Source organism: Suricata suricatta, chromosome 7 (genome assembly GCF_006229205.1).
Source record: "Suricata suricatta isolate VVHF042 chromosome 7, meerkat_22Aug2017_6uvM2_HiC, whole genome shotgun sequence".
Lineage (NCBI taxonomy): Eukaryota > Metazoa > Chordata > Mammalia > Carnivora > Herpestidae > Suricata > Suricata suricatta.
In genome coordinates, this window is record NC_043706.1 from 25,054,939 (window position 1) to 25,078,144 (window position 23,206).

General features: G+C 44.2%; 1 protein-coding gene and 1 long non-coding RNA gene across 8 annotated transcripts in view; one reads left to right on the plus strand and one right to left on the minus strand.

The window, feature by feature from the left end:
- Positions 1 to 22,677, plus strand: part of SERPINB6 (serpin family B member 6) — a 42,744-nt gene extending 20,067 nt beyond the window's left edge. For 4 of the 5 annotated variants that reach the window (XM_029944981.1, XM_029944982.1, XM_029944983.1 and 1 more), the window contains exons 2-7: positions 11,330 to 11,504; positions 14,084 to 14,230; positions 16,391 to 16,508; positions 17,559 to 17,701; positions 21,785 to 21,940; positions 22,131 to 22,677. In XM_029944981.1, coding sequence (XP_029800841.1) covers positions 11,340 to 11,504; positions 14,084 to 14,230; positions 16,391 to 16,508; positions 17,559 to 17,701; positions 21,785 to 21,940; positions 22,131 to 22,535 — 1,134 coding nt within the window. In that variant the 5' untranslated portion in view covers positions 11,330 to 11,339 and the 3' untranslated portion in view covers positions 22,536 to 22,677. Of the gene's footprint in view, positions 1 to 6,779; positions 6,867 to 11,329; positions 11,505 to 14,083; positions 14,231 to 16,390; positions 16,509 to 17,558; positions 17,702 to 21,784; positions 21,941 to 22,130 lie in introns of those variants that run through there. The other variant, XM_029944980.1, reaches the window with a different exon arrangement.
- Positions 16,254 to 19,344, minus strand: LOC115296529. Of its 3 annotated transcripts, none has more exons than XR_003910916.1 (3): positions 19,305 to 19,344; positions 16,666 to 16,800; positions 16,254 to 16,485 (listed from the first exon to the last, which is right to left on the minus strand). It is a non-coding gene; the product is annotated as an uncharacterized LOC115296529 (long non-coding RNA). The 3 variants fall into 3 exon arrangements; XR_003910914.1 differs by having other exon boundaries at positions 19,300 to 19,340; XR_003910915.1 differs by lacking the exon at positions 19,305 to 19,344 and adding an exon at positions 17,786 to 18,209.
- Positions 22,678 to 23,206: the final 529 nt, after the last annotated feature.

Genomic DNA, 23,206 nt, shown 5'->3' on the forward strand with positions numbered 1-23,206 from the left:
AACCAAATCCTGACCCCTGAAAATAAATATAGGCATGTTGTAGAAAATGTGAAAATGCAGAAAAATATAAAAAACATAAAAATGACCCATAGCTGAGAAACATGTCGTCCACAGTATTTCCTTCCATGATGTCTTTAAATTATGCTTACATATACTTTTCTTCCTAGTTTACACGGAGAACATTTAAAAGTTGTATTTATGGTGTTACAGCTTTTTTTCAGCCTAATTCTGTATAGCCCTGTGACAGTAGTATGATTTTTTAAAAATTAATACCTCCATTACTATTCCATCATGAATGTGACAGAATTTGTGGTTCTCTGTTGTTGGGCATTTAAAACTTCTTTTCTGTAGCATATGAAGTACTTAATAGTTGCTTTTGTCCATAATATTTTTTACATTTTTTTTTATTATTTTTAATTTATTTATAATTTACATCCAAAGTTAGCATATAGTATAACAGTGATTTTAGGAGTAGATTCCTTAATGCCCCTTACCCATTTAGCCCATCCCCCCTCCCACAACCCCTCCAGCAACCCTCTGTTCTCCATATTTAAGAGTTTCTTATGTTTTGTTCCCCTTCTTGTTTTTATATTATTTTTGCTGCCCTTCCACTATATTCATCTGTTTTGTATCTTAAATTTCTCATATGAGAGAAGTCATATGATATTTGTCTTTCTCTGACTGATTTTGCTTAGCATAATACCCTCTAGTTCCATCCACATAGTTTCAGATGGTAATATTTCATTCTTTTTGATTACTGAGGAATACTCCACTATATGTATATCTTCTTTATACATTCATCTCTCAGTGGCTATTTGGGCTCTTTCCATACTTTGATGTTGTTGATAGTGCTGCTATAAACTTTGGGGTGCATGTGCCCCTTCAAAACACCACACCTGTATCCCTTGGATAAACACCTTGTAGTGCAGTTGATGGATCATGGGGTAGTTCTATTTTTAATTTTTCGAGGAACCTCCATACCGTTTACCAGAGTCGCTGCACCAGTTTGCATTCCCACCAGCAGAGCAAAAGAGATCCTCTTTCTCTGCATCCTCACCAACATCTGTTGTTGCCTGAGTTGTTAATATTAGCCACTCTGACAGGTGTGAGGTGGTATGTCATTGTGGTTTTGATTTGTATCCCTGATGATGAGTGATGTTGAGCATTTTTTATGTGCCTGTTGGCCATCTGGATGTCTTCTTTGGAGAAGTGTCTGTTCCTGTATTTTGCTCATTTCTTCACTGGATTATTTGTTTTTTGGGTGTTAAGTTTGATAAGTTCTTTATAGATTTTGGATACTAACCCTTTATCTGATATGTCATTTGTAGATATCAACTCCCATTCTGTCAATTTTAGTTTTGCTCATTGTTTCCTTTGCCGTGCAGAAGCTTTTCATCTTGATGAGGTCCCATTTTGCTTTTGTTTCACTTGCCTCGAGAGATGTGTTGAGTAGGAAGTTGCTATGGCCAAGGTCAAAGAGGTTCTTGCCTGCTTTCTCCTCAAGGATTTTTATGGCTTCCTGTCTTACATTTAGGTCTTTCATCCATTTTCAGTTTATTTTTGTGTATGGTGTAAGAAAATGGTCCAGGTTCATTTTTCTGCATGTTGCTGTCCAGTTTTCCCAGCACCATTTGCTGAAAAGACTGTTTTTATTCCATTGGGTGTTTTTTCCTGGTTTGTCAAAGATTAGTTAGCCATATGTTTGTGGGTCCATTTCTGGGTTCTCTATTCTGTTCATTGATCTGAGTGTCTGGCTTGTGCCAGTACCATACTGTCTTGATGACTACAGTTTTGTAGTACATCTTGAAGCCGGGGATTGTAATGCCTTCAGCTTCAGTTTTCTTTTTTCAGGGTTGTTTTGGCTATTCAGGCTTCCATACAAATTTTAGGATTGTTTGTTCTAGCTCTGTGAAGAATGCTGGTGCTATTTTGATAGGGATTGCTAAATGATCATTTTACTATGCTGCTGAAATCAGTTTGTTAGTATTTCATTAATTTTTACGTCTACATTTGTTAAGGGTATTGGCCTATGGTTTTCTTCCCTAATAGTGTCCTTTTCTGGTTTTGGTATCAGGATAGTGCTGGCCTTATAAAACGAGTTTGGGAGTGTTCCTTCTCTTTGAGTTAGAGAAGGATTGGTATTAATTCTTTAAATGGTTGGTTAAATTCACCAGTGAAGCCTTATGGTTCTGGACTTTTCTTTGTTGAGAGATTTTTTTTATTATTAATTCAATCTCCTTACTAGTAATTGATCTATTCAGATTTTTATATTTCTTCCTGATTCAGGTTTGTTAAGTTTTATGTTTCTAAGAATTTTTCCATTTTTGCTAGGCTGTCCAGTTTATTGTTATATAGTTGTTCATAGTAATCTCTTATGATCTTTTGAATTTCCGTGATATTGGTTGTAGTGTCCTTTTTCTCATAATTTTGTTGATTTGGGTCCTTTCTTTTTTTCCCCTTGGTTATAGTCTAACTAACGGTTTGTCAAATTTTGTCTTTTAAAAGAACCAACTCTTAGTTTGATTAATCTTTTCTATTATATTTATATGCTCTATTTCATTTATTTCTGCTCTAATGTTTATTATTTCCTTTCTTCTGCCAACTTTGGGCTCAGTTTTCTTTTTTTTTTTTCTGGTTCCTTTGGGTGTAAAGGTAGGTTATTTCGGTTATGCCTTGCTTCTTAACATAGGCATTTATTGCTATGACGTACCCTCTTAAAACAGCATTTGCTACATCTCATAAGCTCTGGTATGTTAAATTTTCATTTTCATTGGTCTCAATAAACCTTTTAATTTCTTCTTTGATCCATTGGTTGTTCAGGATAGTATTGTTTAATTTCCATTTGTTTGTAGATTTTCCAGTTTTTTTCTATTGATTTCTAGGTTCATCCCATTGTAGTCTGCAAAGATCCTTGCTATGATTTCAGTCTTCCTGAATTTGTAAGACTTGTTTTGTGACCTAACATATGGCCTATCCTAGAAAATGGTCCATGTGCACTTGAGGAGGATGTGGATTCTGCTGCAGTTGAATAAATTGTTTTGTATGTCTATTACATCCATTTGGGCTATAGTGGTGTTCAAATCCACTGTTTCTGTAGTGATTTTCTTGGTCAATGATCTACCCATTGTTTAGAGTGGAGTATCAAAGTCTCCAACTATTACTGTATTACTGTTTATTTTTCCTTTTAGCTCTTAGTTTTTGCTTTATATAGTTAGGTTCTGTGATGATAGATGCATCAATATTTACAATGGTTGTATCTTTCTAATGTATTGAAATGTATTGTACTCCTAACTTTACCTTTTATAACTATTTGCTTGAAATACTCCTTTACATCTCTTTACTCTCATTGCTGTGTCTTTAAGGTTAAAGTGAGTTTCCTGTAAGGCAGTGTATTGTTGGATCTTTTTTTTTAAATCCATCCAGCCAGTTTTTGTCTTTCATTTGGGGAATTTAGTCCATTTACATTCAGAGTAGTCATTGATAAGCACAGACTTGACTCTTGCCATTTTGTTAATTGTTTTCTAGTTGTTTTGTAGAATTATTGTTCCTTGTTTCTTCCTGTCTTTTTTGGTGTTTTGATGTCTTCTGATATCAGTATGCTTTTACTGCTTTATCTTGTTCTTTTGTGCAGTTAGTATAAGGCTTTCCCCTGTGGTTACCATGAAAATTACATAAAATATCTTAAACTTATAAACCCTATTTTAAACTGATAATAACAACTTCAGTAGAACTCATGTACTTCGCACTTTTACTTCTTCTTCATCTCACATTATAGATTATTGCTGTTACTGTTATGACCCTCACGTAGGGCGTGACTGGTCTTAAGCAATAGGTGATTATCTTATAGCCTCCATCTTTAGGCCCGCCCTTAGAAATGTTAAAGGTGTTAGCTGGCCTTTCCTGATTGGGTGTTACAAGGGTTGTCTCTTCTATTGTCTAACGATTCTGAGAAGCTGACACCTAGACCTCCAAGGTCAGAGTCAGTTTGATTCAGACCTGTGTCCTTACATTACAACTAACATATTTTCTTTTGTTGTGTAAACTAATAACAGATTATTATATTCATGGTTATTTTTGCTACATTAATCTTTTTTCTTTTTAACTTTTAAATTAAGGTTTTAAGTGAGTTATGTACCACTACTACCATGTTGCAGAATGACTATGACTATATATTTACCATTATCATGAGATTTATGCTACCTTTTTGTATTTTTATGTTCATTAGTGTTTTACTTCCACTCAAAGAATTTTCTTTAGGATTTCTTGTAAGTCAGATCTGATGGTAATGAAATCTCTCAGCTTTTATTTGTGTGGGAAAGTCTATCCCTTCTTTGTTTCCAAAGGAGAGCTCTATCAGCCATAGAATTCTTAGTTGACAGGGTTTTTTTTTTTCCTCAATGTTTTGAATGTCATCTCATTTTCTCCTGGCCTGAAAAGTGTCTGTTAAGAAATGTTTGTTCATTGTCTTACAAGGGTTCCCTTAAGAATGTACCTTCTCTCTTTTCTCTTGCTGCTCTTAAAATTCTTTCTTTGCTTTTCTCTTTTGACAATTTAATTATGGTTGCTGGTGTAGTCCTTATTCAGGTTCAAGGTATTTGGGGTCCTTTGGGGCTCATGGATGTAGACATCCATTCCTCTCCCCAAGTTTGGGAAGTTTTCAGCCATTATTGCTTTAAATAAACTCTCTGTCCCTTTATTTCTCTTCTCTCTCTGGAGTTCTCATAAAGCAAGTATTATTTCTTCATTGTGTCCTATAGTTCCCGTGGAGTTTCTTCACAGAAAATTTTCATTTCTCCCAGCTAAGTAACTTCCAATGTCTTGTCCTCCAGATCACGGATTTTTTTGTCTGCAATTGTATTTATTTATTTATTTATTTATTTATTTACTTACTTACTTACTTATTTATTTATTTGACAGAGAGTGCATGAGTTTTGGGAGAGGGGCAAAGGGAGAGAGAGAAAATCTCAAGGGCTCCACACTCGGCGTGGATCCCAGTGCAAAGCTCTATCCCATGACTCCAGGATGAGGTCCGGAGCTGAAACCAAGAGGCAGACACTTAACTGACTGAGCCACCCAGGTGCCCAGATAAAGTCTACCTTTGAAACTCTTGAATTCTTCAGTTACTGTACTTTCAACTCTAGGATTTCAGTTCCTGGGGTTTTATGATGGTTGTTATTCCCTTTCAGACTTCTCATTTTTGTTCATGTGTTGGTTTCCTAATTTTGTTTAGTTGTATGTCTGCCTTTTCTTTTGGTTCACTAAACTTCCCTAAGAGGATTATTCTAAATTCTTTTTCTGACAGTTCATAGATCTTTATGGTAGGTCAGTTATTGGAGCTTTATTAGTTTCCTTTTATGGTCTCATAGTCACCTGATTAATCATGATCCTTGATTCCTTATGTTGGTGTTTGTGCATTTGATGAATGGTGTTCCTCTTCTGGACTTTACAGATTTGTTTTGGGAGAAACAGCTCTTCACCAGTAAGCTCAGCTGGGTTTTTGGCTTCATCTGCTGATAATGTTTTTGGGCAGTTGGGGCCTGTTATTATGGTCTCTTTTGTGGTGAGGCAACTGTTTGAGTTCTGAAAATGGAGATGGTGGGGTGCCACTGGCTGAGAACAGGACTACTGGCTTGGTTCCCCACCTAAGTGAGGCTATAGGATAGGCTCAGCGGTTGCTTGGATTTTCTGGTCAGGACTGGGTACTCTATTCCGTAGTAGCTGGGGCTATGAATTATAACTTCCGGCCCTGGCAGGGCAGCAGGCCAGAACCCAGGGACTGTACACTTATTGTTTAGGGGCTGAATCAGCCAGAGCATGTGCTGAGTTCTCTGCTCAGGTGAGGCCACTGATTTCACTCTGCAGATGGGGGAAGCCAAGGCTGTGCTCTGCACTCAAGTGCCTCTGTATCTAGGGATGTTTCATGTGCTCTGGTTAGGTTCCCTGGTTGGACAGGCTGAAGGTGGTATTCAGCAATGAGTGGGGCTATGAATGTTGCAGGGCAGTGGGAAAAGCAGGTCGAAAGTTTTGTTTTGTTTTTAAAGAGATAGAGAACGAACAAGGGGTGGAAGGAGAGGGAGAAAGAGAATCTTAAGCAGGCTCCAGGCCCAGTGTGGAGCCTGACACAGGGCAATATCTCATGGCTCTGAGATCATGACCTGAGCCGAAATCAAGGGTCAGACACTTAACTAGCTGAGCCATCCAGGCACCCAAAACTCTTTGTTGTCTTAATGCAAGCTGATCAACGCCCTAATTTCCCTGCTGAACAGGGCTACTGGCTCTACTGTAAATTCTATCTGCCCTTCTCTTGACTCAGTACCCTTGGGCTGCACAGCTCCCAGGAGTTGTCTCCAGCTCTTTTAGTATGTGGGGCCAGAAGACACTCTCCACAGGCAGGTGGGACTGTGATTCAGCTCCTGTGCCTGGTTGGGAAAAGGAATGCTGCCCCAAGCTACCCTCAGTTTCCCACACAGGCTGTGTGGTTGGGAGGGTCCTGGAGTTACCCTCAGCCCTCTGTGAATCAATCCCATTGCCAGCATACCTGGTACTGACTTTACTCAGTGGGCAGCAACTGCTGGCCCACCTCCCAGCCTGAGCACCACTGGGCAAGGCAGCTTCCAGGAGTTGTCACCAGCCTTCTGGTTAGATGGGGCTGGAAGGCACTCTCACAGCAGTGGGTGGGGCTATGACTCAGCATCTGGCCCTGGCCCCTGGCGTGGGCCACCCAGGCTTCAGGGCTGGCAAAACTCCTAGTTTGTCTGAATCAGGCAGATCTCCACTCTGGTGTGTTCCCTGGTCAGAGTGCACCCCTGACTCAGTCATACAGATGAGCAAAGCCTCCGGGTGGGATTACTTTGTGGACACTGCAGGTATGTACTTGGTCTGCCAAGATCCATGAGCTGGTTGTCACAAGCCCCTCCCCTCTTCTCCATCACGGATTCCCTGTGGTTTAGCCACGCAGATTCCCCTGTCATCTCTGTAGAGGGAGAGGCTCAGAGGCGACCTGTCCTGGGAGGGGCAGTACGGCCAACGTGTAGTCGCTTCTCTTACCAGGCTAACGCAGTCTGCCGTGGACTCTGTGGCTCAGGGGTGCTTCAGCCTCACCCCGGGTCCTAGGATTCTCTCGGTGCGCTCTTCTTCTTGAATAGATGTTAGTTCTTGCGAGGGGGAGTGAAGTCAGGAACGACCGATAGTGCCACCCTGGTCCGTGCATGATATTTTCAACAGTAACTGTGAGTTTTACCTTTAATTAAATCCCTAGATGTGGAATTTTTGGTTCAGGCAATATGAATGTTTTTTATGACATTATTTCTTCCTTTATTTTTATTTTTTGTATAGTTCTAAATTATGCTCTGGAAATATTGGCATACCAATTTACAGCATCATTTACACAGTGTAGGAAGGAGTACCTATCTTAGTCATTGTTGGAAATTAATGGTTTTTTTCACTTTCAAAATTTGTGTTTTGAGAAGGTATCCTTAATTTGCTCTCCACCCCCCCCCCCCCCCCCCCCCCCCCGCCGCTTTTGTTTTTGAAGTCTGTATGCCATGCAGACCTGGCTTCCAGCCTTCATCCATCTGTATAGCCTTGTGAGAAAGGAGCAATGGCTCCATTTCTTTGTTTTATCAAATGCTGATATTCCCAATCAGCCTTACAAGGTTATAAGAGTCTTTTAGGAAAAGTGCTAATAGAGATCCCAGTGTGTAGTATATACTCAAAAATGGAATTTATTCTTTCTTAAATAAACATCTTTTTCTGAAGGTAAAACGTTTTAATGTAATCATTGGTTATTGTTCCTTTTGGGGGAACAAGGAAACTGTTTCTACCATTTTATCATCAGCGATGATGGCTGATAGTCCTTGTCACATTAAGGAAGTATAGGAAGTATTTTGTTTTTGTTTTAAGGACTTTTATTATAAGTGGGCAATTCAGTTATTTCATCATTAACATATTTTCTGCTATAAGATTATCCTGCCTATCTGGGATAAACCTACAACCATCACTGATTTCATGTTTCTTTTTTTATTTAACAGTTTTTGTAGGATGTAGGTATAATTTTGTTTTTAACAGCTGTCAGTCATTTTCAGCTGAGAAATGGAGTGCTGTTAGACTCCACTGTGGGCTTTGAAGAGTGAACTCCTTTCTGGCTGTTCTTTCTGCACTCATGTCAACAGTAGGTGTTGAAGATGGAAGGGCACAGACGATCTGGCACATCCTCTTCCTCGTGCAGGGAGCAGAAATCAAGTAACACGTTCAGAGTCCCAGAGCCGGGACTGAAAACCTCGTCTCCCTCCTGACTCGTGCCTTTTCCTCTGCATGTCCTGCATGGTTTTTCCTAGGGTCAGTGTTTAAAGTAAGAAAACTGAGGGGCTCCTGGGTGGCTCAGTCAGTTAAACGTCCAACTTTGACTCAGGTCATGATCTCAACAGTTAGTGAGTTTGAGCTCCGCGTCGTCGGGCTCTGTGCTGACAGCCAGCTCAGAGCCTGGAGCCTGCTTCACATTCTCTGCCCCTCCCCTGCTCATGCTCTGTTTCTCTCAGTCTCTCAATAATAAATAAATGTTAAAAAATTTTTTTAAAAATGAGACTGAAGTTGCTTTTTGTTGAGGAACTACTGCTCTTTGAGCTTTCTCAATTCACTGAGGGGCTAGATAGCCAGTGGCTGTGGAGGCTGAGCCATCTTGGGGGCCAGCCAGAGTGTCCCTGTCCCCAGGCAAGAGGAAGATTCGTGTGGCAGGGGACTCACAGACACCGGCCTGAGTCCTGACCCTGGATTGTGTCAGGAATGCTTGGGATGTGCTTCTTGCCCCCTTGGTACCTCCTCGTACCTAATTCTTCGTTCTTAAACCTATTCTTACAGTTGTTTGCTTCTCTTAAAATTGAGAAGCAGGAGCACTTGCTGATGTAAAATCTAAATAAACAATAGAACTTTTGCATCAGTTCCATAGAATGACTACTTTTGTTTCTATTGATGTTCCCAAGGGTCTGCAAAATCCTGAGGTTATTTCTGTATCAGCAAACAGTTCGTTATAATCAGAGGAATTTTATTAAGGTGTATGTTCTCTTGTACTTCTGTTAGAAGTGAGTAGTTTCAGAGACATATGAGAAGCCTGAGCAAACCAGGAGTGCCCAGCACCCCAGCTATTCTCTGCAGTGAATAAATCATGAAGAGTTCGCAAGCAAATGTTTAAAACGAGGGCAGTAAATAAAATCGATCAGGTGTGTAAGTTATAGTATTGGTGGTTTCCTGGGCTCTCCTAGCAGATTACCACAAGCTCCGCTCACTGGTTCTCTCGCGCTTCTGGGGGTGGACAGGCTTCACTGAGCAACACCAGGGTGTTGGCAGGGTCTTGCTCTCCCCAGAGGCTGTCACAGGGAGTCTGTCACCACACCTTTTCTAGCTTCTAGAACTGCAGTTCTTGCATTTGTTGCTTGTCCCCCCTTCCTCCAGTTTTCAAGCCAGCATGGTAGCATTTTGCTTCAGTCACCACATTGCTTTCTTCTTTGCTCAAGTCCCCCTCTGCCTGCCTCTTATAAGGATACATGTGATTACAGTTAGGGACCACTTGAATAGTCCTCAGTGATCTTCCCATATCAAGATCTTTGATTTAGGGGCATGTGGGTGGCTTAGTCAGTTAAGTGTCAGGCTCTTGATTTCGGCTCAGGTCATGATCTCATGGTTCTTGAGACCGAGCCCCATGTCAGGCTCCGTGCTGACAATGTGAAACCTGCTTGGGATTCTCTTTCTCACTCTCTGCCCCTCTCCTGCTTGTGCACGCTCTCTCTCTCTCAAAATAAATAAACATGAAAAAAATCCTTTCTGTAATTGCATCTACAAAGTCTCTTTTGCCATATAAGGGAACATTCTCATGTTTCAGGGGTTGGGATGGGATGTCCTTGCCGTCCATTCAGCTGCAATTACAATCATAAACGCAACCTCAGCGAAGAGTGGGTGACTCCGACTCCTCATGCTCTTCACAGGATCTTTCTGCTAGATACCCCCTTCCCTCTCCCTTCTACTCCATGACGATCTCCCTTCTTGCCTCTCCCTTTCCTTGTTCTGTAGATTCCCACCCACGGCTCCAATGAGTCATTTTCTCGACCTGGGGAAATGTTAGTTTGGTAAACTTTTGTAAATGGTGTCAGAGCAGGCAAAGGCTGCTTTCCCCAGGATGTGCACCCGCCAGCCTGCTCTGCTGCATCGACAGCTGTCGGACTGGCTGGAGCCCTTGCTGCCTGTTCCCATCTCTCTCGATCCCTCTGTGCTGCCCTTCAGGCTCTTCCTGAAGCAGGGACATCTAGAGGAGCAGTGGAAAGACAGGGCGCTGGCCCTGAGTTCAGCCCTAGCTGTTCAGTTCCTTAGCCTGGGTACATCGCTTCACTTCTGTGAACTTCCCTCATGGCAAAATGGAGAGTCGCTAATGGGTCTTTCTAAAGACCTACTGTGCTTTAACCTGCTTGAAGACTCTCACATCCAGTCCATTCCTGACTGCCCAGAAGTATTCCTCCTCTAGACCCTGCCTGGGCCACCAGGATTGTGGCCACATGCCCTACATGCCCAATATGTGCTGTCTGACCCTGACCTCTGAGGCCTGTAGCCAGAGGTGGCCATGGGCAGGCATCTGCTGCCCAGTGCTCTTGTCCAGAACAAAGGGCAAGACGGCCCAGGCCTGGGGTAGCAGGAGGTTTGGGGAACATGGCCCTGGATTTGGGCTTTGACACAAGCAGGTTTCATAGAAGGAGAATTGAAGGTCTAAAGTCCTTGTTTTTAAGGCATTCGTATGACTTTGTATGTGGTTTGATTTATCTCTTATCTTCAGGCTACAGGCTATCCTAAAATTAGGTTCCCCTCTTCCACATGAGAAAAGCATTCAACCGTCTGTTTTGTGTGTAAGTAACCTTGTGGTTGGATTTATCATTTTGAATGGTTTTCAAATTATAATACATACAAGGCCGCACAATATGCCAAAAGATATAGAAATAGAAGCAAAAGCCAATTGAGTCCTTTCTTGGTCCCACCCCCAGAAAGTAACTCAGGTAAGCTGTCGAATGTGCAACCTTCCAGCTTTCTCTGTGCTCACAGGTGAGTGTGCACATAGGAGTCCCCTCACCTCCCCCAACCCCCCAAAACAGGATTGTATTATTAATATCATTGTTTGGGGTTTTTTTTTCATGTAGCATTAGAAACATGCACAATAATATTGGGGGCTCCAAAAAGAAATAGAGTTTTGTGTATGTACCCATTTGCCTACTGAACTGAAGTGGTAACTATTAAAAACAGTGAGATGCAGTCAGCAAGTCCTTTGATACTGATTTTAAATCTGTTGTTTCAGGCTCACCATCATGGATACGCTTTCAGAAGCAAATGGCACCTTTGCCTTAAGTCTGCTGAAAAAGCTGGGTGAAGACAACTCAAAAAATGTGTTTTTCTCGCCTATGAGCATCTCCTCTGCCCTGTCCATGGTCTTCATGGGCGCCAAGGGAAACACTGCCGCCCAGATGGCCCAGGTATGTGCCGGAAGCCACTTCTGGGCAACTGTAAACGCCGTTCCTTTGTCAGCTGGGCTGGTCCTCCACTTTCACAGCCTGGATTTGCTCTTGACAGATCCCTCTGCTAGTGTCACAGGATGGGGACAGGGCATTAGTCCAGTGTGTGTGAGCACTCTGGAGTGGGTGTCTCGGATGTGTTAGGGAGGAAGTGGTGTTCTTCATTTAGAAGAATGAGTGATTTTACAACCCTAATGACCGATTATACACGAGTTTGAGTTTGTGAGTAGGGGTAAAGTCACAAGGTCCAAGTTGAGTTCTGTGATATTTTTTGGATATTGTCACTTGCTTTTCAATTATTAGAAATTTTTATTTTAATTCTCTCATTTAAGTGTAAAACCTTCTTAGAATGGCACTCGTCAGCCAAAAATATTTTCAGTAGTATTTCAGTTGTTTCTTGTTGAGTAACAGCACCCTAACACTTACCGGCTTAAGATGATAATTACTATTGTAGGATTCTGAGTATGTTGGGCGATGCTTCTGCTCCACTCTGCCCCAGCTGGGTCACCCGTGTGGCGTCTTGGGCCTCTTGTGTGTGGCTTCCTCCATGTGCTGTCTCCTCCCTTCAGCTTCTGCGTGGCGTGTCCTGGACAGGGTGGCCTGGGCATCCTTACAGGATAGTACCCAGGGTCCAAGAGGGGTGCTTACATGTACAAATGTTCATCAAGCCTCTGTTATGTCTTGTTTGCTAATGAGCCAATGGCTGACAGCAGTCACATGGCCAAGTGACTGACTCTGGCCCAGCCCAGAGTCCGCCAAAGAAGGGCTGCATAACGGTGTGAATACTGAAGGCAGTGACTCATTGGGGTCACTGATGACTGCCATGCTCTGCCCTCTGTGTGATTTCCAGTCCCCCACCGGTAAGGTACACTTACCCGCCTCCCAAGACCCCCGAGTCTCATCCCATTATGGGGCCAGTCTTGGGCTTGAAGTGAGGTTGTTTAGTATGGTTCCTGGGTGCAGAGTTTTGTAACATTCTCTTCAAAACTGGTGGGGGGATGTCTTAGTGGTGCCATAACAAGGTACCACAGACCGAGGGGCCTAAAGAACAGATGTATTTCCTCAACATTCTGGAGGCTGGTAGTCTGAGACCAAGATGTGGGCAGAGTTGTTTCCTCTAAACAGTTGTGGGGTTTCTATGTGTTGATTTATAATTGACATAAATGATATAAATGATAACATGCACAAACCTATTTGAGGCAGGACTGTCTGTGTTGGCCTGGGATGAGAGTGTGGCCGACAGTGTCCTTAGGATGCTCAGAAGCCCCGTTGTCCAGCTGACAGGGTCTGTGAGGCACTTAGTCTGCCTTCATCTTTCTCAGGTGTTAATAAAGTGGAACTTGATCCTGCCTTGAAGCCCGTACCTTGGACTTGATTTTTGTTCTAAGGCCATTTCTCACATTTAGAATCATTTGCCTGCGGGAGAGGGTAGGATCAGAAACCTTTTAATTTTCCACCCACCAGGTCCTAGTTTGGAAAATGTTCCTTTAAATTCTGCTTGAAAATGAAACAGTTCCTTCTTGATCTCATCTTTCCCTTCCTGTACTTTATCCGAGGCAGCTACAAGCCCCATTCTTTCTGGACATGTACTTAGCCAGATACCTGGTTCATTGGGGAAATGCCCAAGCTTGCCCGCCGCTGCGGATTACAGTCTCTCCGGTTCTTCTGCTGGGACATGCCGGGAGCCCCTTTTCTCCAGCCACTGCTAGAGGTTTCTTCACTGGCCTTCTGGCCTCTGCTTGCCATCTCCTCGCTCTCCTTCTTCCCGGCCTTTGCCAGCTGCCTGGGCCCCAAGCCACTGCCGTGTTTCGGACGTTGTTAGGAAAGAAGTCCATGTCTAGATTGCTGCGTGAACTTCTATGGTTACAGAACAAACCATCCCAGACTTAGTAGCTGGAAATAGCCACGGCTATTATTTCTCTCATTCTGTGGTTGGACTCACATGGTGTCAGCCGGGATCACTCATGGTCCAGGAAGGCCTCTGTCACGTGTTCTCCTACGGGTAGTTCTCCCCACGTGGAGTCAGCTCTCCAGGACTTTCCCTGCGGCCTCTAGCGGGAGAGCCTGGGCTTCCCCACATCACGGTGGCCGGGCTACAAGACAGTGAACGTGAGCTGCAGGCTTTGTAAGGCCCAGGCCGGGAACAGTGTCCCTTCTCCTGCATTCTGGTGGCCAGAACCGCTCACAGCACCAGCCAGAGGCCAGACATTTCTGTATCAGGGGCGGCCTGTGTTTGCAGAGATAGGCGGCCTGGTTGGCAGCTTTATTTGCAGACAGACTGCAGAGCACATAGCACATGGTTTGCGAAGGGGCACTGCCACTCACACCAGTGCTGGCAGTGCTCTGACTCCCTGCAGAGAGTGCTGGGGGAGGGCAGACTGGGTGGCTTTTGAGATGCGTTTTGTCTTCACCTGGATGCATCTTCTTTAAGCTCTAGGTAGGGTCTGTGCAGTTCTTAGGCGGAGTTTGGTGTTGTATCCATTTCCTGCAGTCAAGGCGCACTGAAGTTGTGTGTTTCTGTATTCTGTTTCTGATTCCAGGCACTTTCTTTAAGTAAGAGCAGCGGAGGAGGTGACGTCCACCAGGGGTTCCAGTCACTTCTTACGGAAATCAACAGGACTGACACACAGTACTTGCTTAGAACTGCCAACAGGCTCTTCGGAGAGAAGTCTTATGATTTCCTCTCAGTAAGTCATTCTTGCTGTGTTTGACTAAGAAAGTAGACACCGAGGCGGTGGGGAGGAGGGTCACGCGGCACAGCAGGAAGCCGCAGGTCATGAATTCACACATTTGCGCATGGACTCAGGTCTCCATTTACTCTCTTCATGCATTCCCTTAAACCCTGTTTCAATTACAATGAGCCTCATGATGAATAATGTCCAGATTTTTGTGAGGCTTCGATGAGACAATTTAAAAAGAACTAACATGGAGAACCACTGGTCAAAGTTAGTTGGCTGAAACGCAGTGATCAAAACGAGGGTTTCTAATCATTGTTTTCAACATACCAGAAATTTTTTATGCACTGTGATTCTTGTTCAACTTTTTACGCGTGTAAATATTTCTATAGTGTTTTTCCAGTGCAGAATTTTTGTAAAGTTATTTGTCTAATTATACTGGTTCTATTTATTTATAGGGCCTTCATGCTTTTTTTTTCTTTTTTAAAAAGTACCCAAGTAATATGTGAGTAGGAGAGCACATGCTTGTTGCATGTGACTGTATTCTTGTTACAAAAAATGCAAATAGAGCAGTCAAAGTGAGAGTCCTCACAGCTGCTCCCACCCCTGATCACCCCCCCTCCTAGTGCGAGGGCTTTTACAGGTGGGACATGTATGCCCCGCACATACACAGATCTGGCGTATTTTTTCTTACGTGTCTTAACTTCTTTTCCTATATGAGGATCTTTCTCACTCTGTTTAACTGGTATCTGCTATTCTTAAGTACGGATGTACTGAAACATACTTGGTACACCGTTCCCACGCCGATGGGCATTCAGACAGTGAAAGTTAGTGTACACGACTCCTGTGCCCTGTGTACGTGTGTTACTCCAAGGTGGATTTGTAGCAGGGACCAAAGAGGGAAGCTTGGAGGCCGTAGCAGATGCTGAAATGGTCCAGAGTACGGTGGCCATTTACGTCCTCTCCGGGGTACCAGTGCCGCGCTCAGTTCCACACTTCGTCGTCAGCACGGCATGCTGTGAGCCTCGTAAATTTTTATTATTAAGAGATTGAACAACTTGCCTTATGTTTACTGAATGTTTGTGTCTTTTCTGAGAATTTTCTTCATGCACTTTTTATTGGGTTGCCTTTTTCTTACTGGTTTATTCTTTTTATCTGTTTGGGATATCAACCTTATCCTATTCTATGATTTTTTTTTCAATTTTTAAATTTGTTTCAGACTCATTGTTTTAAAATATTTGGAGTAAAGTAAATGTAGTCAAGCATGAGGTCAGATAATGGTAAGATTTGTTCACCATGGTGTGATTTTTTTTTTTTTACAACCTGTTTTACTATTTTTTCAGTCTTAGCTACTTCCTAGGCTGTTGTCCCATGTTTTTATATGCTTTTGGTATAAGGAAGAACAGAACTTCCAGTAAACACAAAAAGTCTGCTTTGAGGTGGCATAATGTAAGTGTTCACTAAGGTTATCATTTGAAAGACTGTATTAACAAGATACAGTTTAAACTGTTTTGGGGAGCTGCTTATACTCTAAAACTGAGCCAGCCAAAAGGGTAGCCACTAGACACATTGTAGCTCTTTAAATTACAGTGTAAGTAATTAAAATTATGGCTCACTATTCAGTGGCACTGGCCATATTCCAAGCATTCAGAAGCGGCACGTGGCATTGTTGTGGGCAGTGCGGATTTAGAACCGCGCCATCACCACAGAATGCTGCAGTTGGCGGGGAGGGTGGTGTAGAATCACACACTTTGCACTGCTGTATGGAACAGCAGGCCCTTGTTTCCAGTCCATCGTTCTGAAATGTAGAGGCGGCTGTGGCTCCTGTTGTGGGCAGGACTCATAGAGCAAAGGCAGAGGCTTGTCAGGAACCACGCTCTTTAGGGGCTGCGTCTCCGTGTCTCTGTACTCACCTCACTAATGGCCACTTAATCCCTCAAAGAATCTGGTGGTTCATGATATTTGATATTCAGACAACTATTTTACTTGGTTTAGAAGCTAAGTTTAAAATGTAGCTGAAAAACGAGAAATTGGATTTTCAGTTAATTCCTCATATTTATTTATACCTTACGTGTGTAAATCAAAATTGCCTGCCTGATTTGGTGCGGTGAAGAAGCGAGCTGTAAGCGTTGATGATTTCTGCAGCCATGTGATGATGTTGCTCTCTCCTAGTCATTCAAAGACTCCTGCCGTAAATTCTACCAGGCAGAGATGGAAGAGGTTGACTTTATCAACGCTGCGGAAGAGTCCAGAGAACACATCAACACCTGGGTAGCCGAAAAGACAGAAGGTGAAAATACAGCATTGCTCAGTCTTAGTAGTATCTTAACCGGTCTCACTGTCAATTCTTTCACAAGACCATCAAACTGTAAAGAGGAATGATGCTTTTCTCTAAATAACTGCAGACTTTTAAAATCTGCCTCTGAAGTACTATCAGTGTATCTCACTTTCTCTAGTTCTTCCCTGTTCTCATCAGTGTGTCTGTGAGGTCTCTCCGTATTTGGTACAGCTGTTCCAGAAGGATCCACTTTGTTGCCATTGCTGTTGTTAACGTTGATACACAGTCTTCCTTTTCACAAATGCTGTAAAGAAAAGATCCAGATACGGGTCTCAGCCTGTACAGATTACTCTGTGTTGTTGCAGGACACTTGGTTAAGCCCTTATCCACCTGCGGGTCTTAAACTCTTCTCTGCACTCCTAGCCTCTCACCTTTCAGACCGTCCCTTAAATCCCCTTCTTCACGGGACCAAGCCTTCCCTTCTGTCCGACTTGTGAATTCATCCTGTGTATACTACTGTGTTCATCTTATGTTTTGTTTAAGGGATGGAATTTTTCTTGCTAGGGCTTTTTAAGTTTTTGTTTCTGCTGTTGTTACAAGGACCAGAATCCCTTTATGTGGTTATATTTGGGGGACAATGAACTCCTTTATGTGTGAACCTCACAAAAGGGTTTTCTAGTCTAAATACTGTCCTTGATGAATGCATCAGGAAACTTTTTTTTTTAATGTGAATTTCAGTTAGTTAACATACAGTGTAATGTTAGTTTCAGGGTACAGTACACTGATTCGACACTTCCGTGCATTCCTCAGTGCTCACCAAGATAAGTCTCCTTCTAATCCCCTTTACCTGTTTCAGCCACTCCCCTGACCACATCCCCTCTGGTGACCATCAGTTTGTTCTCTAGGGTTAAGAGTCTGTTTTTTTGGTTTATCTCTCCCTGTCTTTTCCCCCCATTTGTTCCTTTTGTTTGTTTCCTAGATTCCACGTATAGTGAGATCACATGGTATTTGTCCTTCTCTGGCCATTGGGAAATTCACTGATTCTTTAATTCTTCTTTTCAGGTAAAATTACACAGTTGCTATCTCCAGGTTCAGTCGACCCAATGACAAGTCTGATTCTTGTGAATGCCATCTATTTCAAAGGAAACTGGGATAGTCAGTTTAACAAAAGGCAAACCACGGAAAGACCCTTTAAAGTCAGCAAGGTAAATATTTCGCATTAACAAAAAAGATTCTTGGAAACAGTCCCTGTATTCACACTGGTTTTTAAAACATGCGAGAAAGCTCACCTCACGTAGCTTGTGCCCCACGGGCCTTAGGCAGTCCGGCATAAGGGCTCCCCAGGACGCCTTCCCTTTCTCCTTAGATGTCTCATCAAAGGTAGCTCCGTACTCAGAGGATTCTGGTCCGGCGGGGATACTATTGCTAGGTGTTCTGTCTACAGTCACAAATCTGTTGTCTGGCTTTCTAGAACTTTTGAGATTAAGTTTGGACTCCAAAATATGGCATATAAGGCTCTTTGCAGACCTGGGTCCTACCCATTTATCCCCATTTCTCTATGTTTATTCCCATCAGTACCTATCTACTCCATCCTTTCTAGAACCATCTGGAAACCTTCCCTAACAGCCCTCCTCGCCTGTGGGGATTTCTGTCCCCCACTCCTTTCAGTGGCCACAGTGCCTCTCTGTGGGTCTTCGAGGATACCCAGCACCACCTGAGGAGGGCAGATAGATGGCTGTCTCACAAATGTTAGGCATATAGTCGGTGCTCAATAAATACTGAACAAATGAATTGAACAAATGAAATAAATACTGACCGTCTGCAGTGTTGTTTAGATAAGGATAACAAACACTAATTTTTGTTTAAAAACAAGCACGTTGAGCTACCTCCACCTTTGAAGATGTTGTTTGTGGTGGCCTTGTATCTTTTCTGTCACCGAATCACGTATATTCTTTCTTTTTAACTTTAACTGGAGAGAGTTTTGGACATCTTAGGTAGACAAAATAGACCAATTACAGCCTGTTCTTGATCACTGACTATGAGTTAGATCTTCTAAGCAGACACGAGCCTGAACTTTCAGTTTCTCAAGAAATGTGTTTTCCTTTGAGCTTTATTCTTTCTTTAAAAACATTTTTTTTACATTTCTTTATTTTTGAGATGCAGAGAGACAGAGTGCAAGCAGGGGAGGGGCAGAGAGAGGAGACACAGAATCCAGAGCAGGCTTCAGGCTCTGAGCTGTCAGCACAGAGCCCGACAAGGGGCTTGAACCCACAAACCATGAGATCATGACCCGAGCCAAAGTCAGATGCTCAACTGACTGAGCCACTCAGGCACCCCTATTCTTTTTTATTTTTAATGTTTATTTTTGAAGGAGGGAGACAATGCAAGTGGGGGAGGGGCAGAGAGAGAGGAGACAGAATCCGAAGCATGCTCCATGCTCCTGGCTCTGAGCTGCCAGCACAGAGCCTGATTCGGGGCTCAAACCCACCAGCTGTGACATCATGACCTGAGCTGAAGTAGATGCTTAACTGACTGAGCCCCCCATCTGCCCCGCTTTGAGTTTTATTCTGAAACGAGCTGCTCTATTTTCACATGGGAAAATTATTTCTCTCCTTGAAATTAGTCTTTAACAAGATGTATATTCCGGACTTGATTCACGGAATGCTCATATCCCCTAGCAGAGGCCTGCAGGTGGGTACTGTCATACCCAAGATTTCTTTATCGTCCCCAAAAACCAGAAACTGCCAGGGAGACCGAGTCACGCATGCAAAAGCAAAGGGCCTTATTACGGGTTTAGGCTCACCGGACCTAAACTTGGGCTCATAGACTTTACCGGCGTGGTGGATCCATGCTGAGAGCCCCGAACAAAGGTGGGGCAGGGCTTTTATGAGTTTGGGAAAGGGGAGTTACAGGAAATTGTGACACAGGTACAGTGATCCAATCATTATTACACAATATTATTGACAGCAGGTTTATCCAATTACAACATTTAGAGTGTTAACCAATCACAGAGTAGGCCCAGGACCCAGGACCCTCACGTAGGGTGTAACTAGCCTTAGGCAATAACTGATCTAGGCCTGCCCTTAGGACTGTTAAGGGGATTACAAGGGTGGTCCCTCTTGCCTCGGGCAATGTGTAACCGCCTAATAGTTCTGGAGAGACTGACCTTTAGACCTAGTTTAGAGGGGAACCTTAAAGCCTGTCATGGCGTCTGCCAGGTTCAGACTCGTGTTCTTACAGTACCAGGGTGGCGGACGCTCCCAGAGAACCGCCCTTGGTCTTCCTGCTCTGCCGGGCTTACCAGGTGGCCCACGTTCAGGGTCACGGTCAGGGCACCCACCGCCCGGGCAGGACGAAAGGCAGAGCAAAAGCCTCTCAGGGTTCTAACTTTCAGAACGTGAAACCTGTCTTCTGTGTCTCAGGGGCAGACATTAGGCCCTCTGTCCGGTGTGGCTTCTGCTAGAGCTGCGGGGAGGTGAAGACCTCGGTCTTGCTTCCTCATCTCCCCAGCAGAGAGACAGAAGGGGTGTAGTAGGTGTTGAGTGCTCAGGCCTCTGGGAGGTGGGGGTTGTGCCTGAAAGTGAACAGATTTTGAGTTCATCTGGATTTTTAAAATTCCTTTATTTGTAAATAAGATGAAACTTAATCTACACAATTGTATATTTAATGAAGCATTCCCTTACTGAGATTGGATCCTTTTGTATTCTAAGACTAGTGGCCTGGGGCCCTGGATGGGCACCAGCAGAAATTGCCTCAGGCAGGGCTCAGCAAACTGGTCTGAGGTCAAAGCCAGCCCACCAGTTTTTTTTGCTAAATAAAGTTTTAATGGAACAGAGGCCTGTCTATTTGTTTATGTATTTCATGCTACAGCTGTAGGGTTGAGTAGTTGGGACAGAAACTGTATGGTCCATAAAGCTGAAAATATTTACTATCTGGCCTATTATAGAACAAGTGTGCTGATAACTGGTCGAGGAGGTAAATGAGGAGCGAGGGGGCAGGCATGGCTGAGGCCAGTTCGGGGAGCCTTTGCAAGGCACCGAGGGAAGGCTGAAACAGAAGTTTCTTCCATTTAATACAGAGTAATGTGCTGCCCCAGAGAACGGGGGGCCACAGCACGGGGCCGGACAGATCCAAAGCAGCTATAGGTCTTAGACTGCACACGAGTCAGGAGTGGAGGAGGGCTGCTGGCAGGGATGTGGTCGCTGTCCTTGGGCCTTTCTTCCTGCCTGGCTGGGGATGCACTGGTGACCAATGCATTTTTCTCCTAGTAAGATGTGTCCATTTTGCCTGGTCCTTTCAGTTTTCGTGTCCTTTAGTTGTTTATCTATTTATTCAGCAGATGTTGGCTTGGGACCAGGCATCGTGCCAGCTACTGTCACAGTGTGTACAAAACCAGCGACCCATCCCTCCCATGAAGCTTAAGTCTTTCTGGGGGTGAGACAGCGTAAATGAGAAGCGAAGAGCGTATGAGATAGTGGTAGTGACCCAGAGACAGACACAGAGGAGGGGCACAGGGTGTGGATGGGGGTACAGTGACAGGTGGGCTCTCCAGGCCTTCGGGTGGTGCTTATTGGGATTGCCCACGGAACCACCAAGGGGCAGAGGGAGGTGGGAGCAGAGCGCATATGAGAGAAGCCCTTGTCAGCGCTACAGGTTTTATTAAGGACTTGAGCTTTTTCACTTCCTGGGAGTAGAAGGGGAGCTGCAGAGAGGTGTTCAACCAGAGTGATTTGATTTCATTTATGTTAACATTTTAAAAGCAGAGCTGATCTGATTTGCTAAGTCCACTGTGGGGTGAAAGACCGGAGTTAGGGGTCCTCCCAAGTTTTGATGATGGCATGAGTGGCATTGCTGTCACCTGAGCTGGAGAACATTGTAGATGGAGCAGACCTGGAAAGGAGTAAGAGGAGCCCTGTATGACACGTGACATTGGAGGTTTCTTTAATGTGCAAACACAGGTGCCAAGTCAGCCATAAGATGTTTGGGAGTGTATCTGGGGATGTATCTGGAGTTTGCGGGAGAAGTCCCAGCTAGAAATCTAAATTGGGGAATTCTGTTTAAAGTACAAGATTGAGGTCACTGGGAGACCAGCAGTGTAAGGACTGAGCCCTGCGTACCCCAGGGTTTGGAACTTGAGGCAGTGAATGTGGGCTGGCAGAAGAGGGGGCTGAGGGGTATTCTGGAAACCAGGGAAGTAAAGTAGAAACCAGGCTGGCCAGTTCTGTTGATTTGTCCAGCGTGTCCACTGGGTCTTATTTCAATTTAACATTTATCTGTTTCCTTTTTAGAATGAGGAGAAACCTGTGCAAATGATGTTTAAAAAATCCACCTTTAAAATGACTTATATTGGAGAAATATTCACCCAGATTCTGGTGCTTCCCTATGTGGGCAAAGAGCTGAATATGATCATCATGCTTCCAGATGAAAACGTTGATTTGAAAACGGTAACAAATGCTGAGCAATGATGGTGCTGTGATGGCAAGGGGATGGGTGGTGTGGACAGTTCCTGAAGCCAGCATCACTTCCCATTGCTGCCGCCTCGCCCCGCAGAGCCCAGAGCATTCACATCCCAGCAGGTAGTTCTGTCGGGCAGCACTGGTCTGGGTCTAAAAATCTTCAACTCTCTTCTTTTAGGTGGAGAAGGAAATCACTTATGAGAAATTCACAGAATGGACGAGGCCAGACATGCTGGACGAAGAAGAGGTGGAAGTGTTCCTCCCTAGATTCAAACTGGAAGAGAATTACGACATGGGGACCATCCTTTGTGCTCTGGGCATGACCGACGCCTTCGAGCAGGCTAAGGCAGACTTTTCTGGAATGTCGTCCATGAAAGACCTCTATCTGTCCAAGGTGGTACACAAGTCTTTTGTGGAGGTCAACGAGGAAGGCACAGAGGCTGCGGCCGCCACTGCGGCCATCATGATGTTGCGATGCGCGAGAATCATGCCCAGGTTCTGTGCTGACCACCCCTTCCTTTTCTTCATCCAGCACAGCAAAACCAACAGTATCCTGTTCTGTGGCCGATTCTCCTCCCCATAAGGAGATGCTCGGCACTGTACGCGGTCCTTCTCCTCTGTCCTACTGACCCACCTTTCCTCTGACACTTCACAATGTGCCTACAATGCAAAGTGACCTTTGGTGACAAACCAAAAATAAAAGGCCCAGTTTTGAAATCCCATGATCTGGACTCCTGTATGTTGGTGTGTTCACATGTCTGGTATTCTTTAGGATCTGAAACTGCCATTCAGGAAGGTCTGTTCTCATGTCGGCCAGGCTAGCACTGTCTGCTTAGCAGATCCCCCTGCTCTGAGAAGTCCCATCCATGCTCACAGCCATGAGGCCCTCAGGTCTTCATTTGGGGACAGGGTGTGGCTCTTCTCCAGGCCTTAGAATCCCTGGTGCCTCTCTCTTCTCTACTCGGTGGCACTGTCAGTGAGGAGACAGGGTGATGTAGCCTGTGAGGAGTGGCAGACCTTGGAGACCCCCCTGGCAAGCTCTATCCCAAAACTTGTTGCAAGTGCCCCAGAAGCCTGCAGAGAAGCAAGGAGAGCAGTTAGCTCAGTCTGGGAAGAGAGCACCTGTTGGCCACCTGTGTTTCTGCTTTTACCGTAGCTTGCAATCCTAGAGCTCTGCGGCCACACACCTGTTCAGACGGACACCAGCCAGTTTCTCTGAACAGTTTAAATTGCCACCAGGGGCCAGAGATGGTT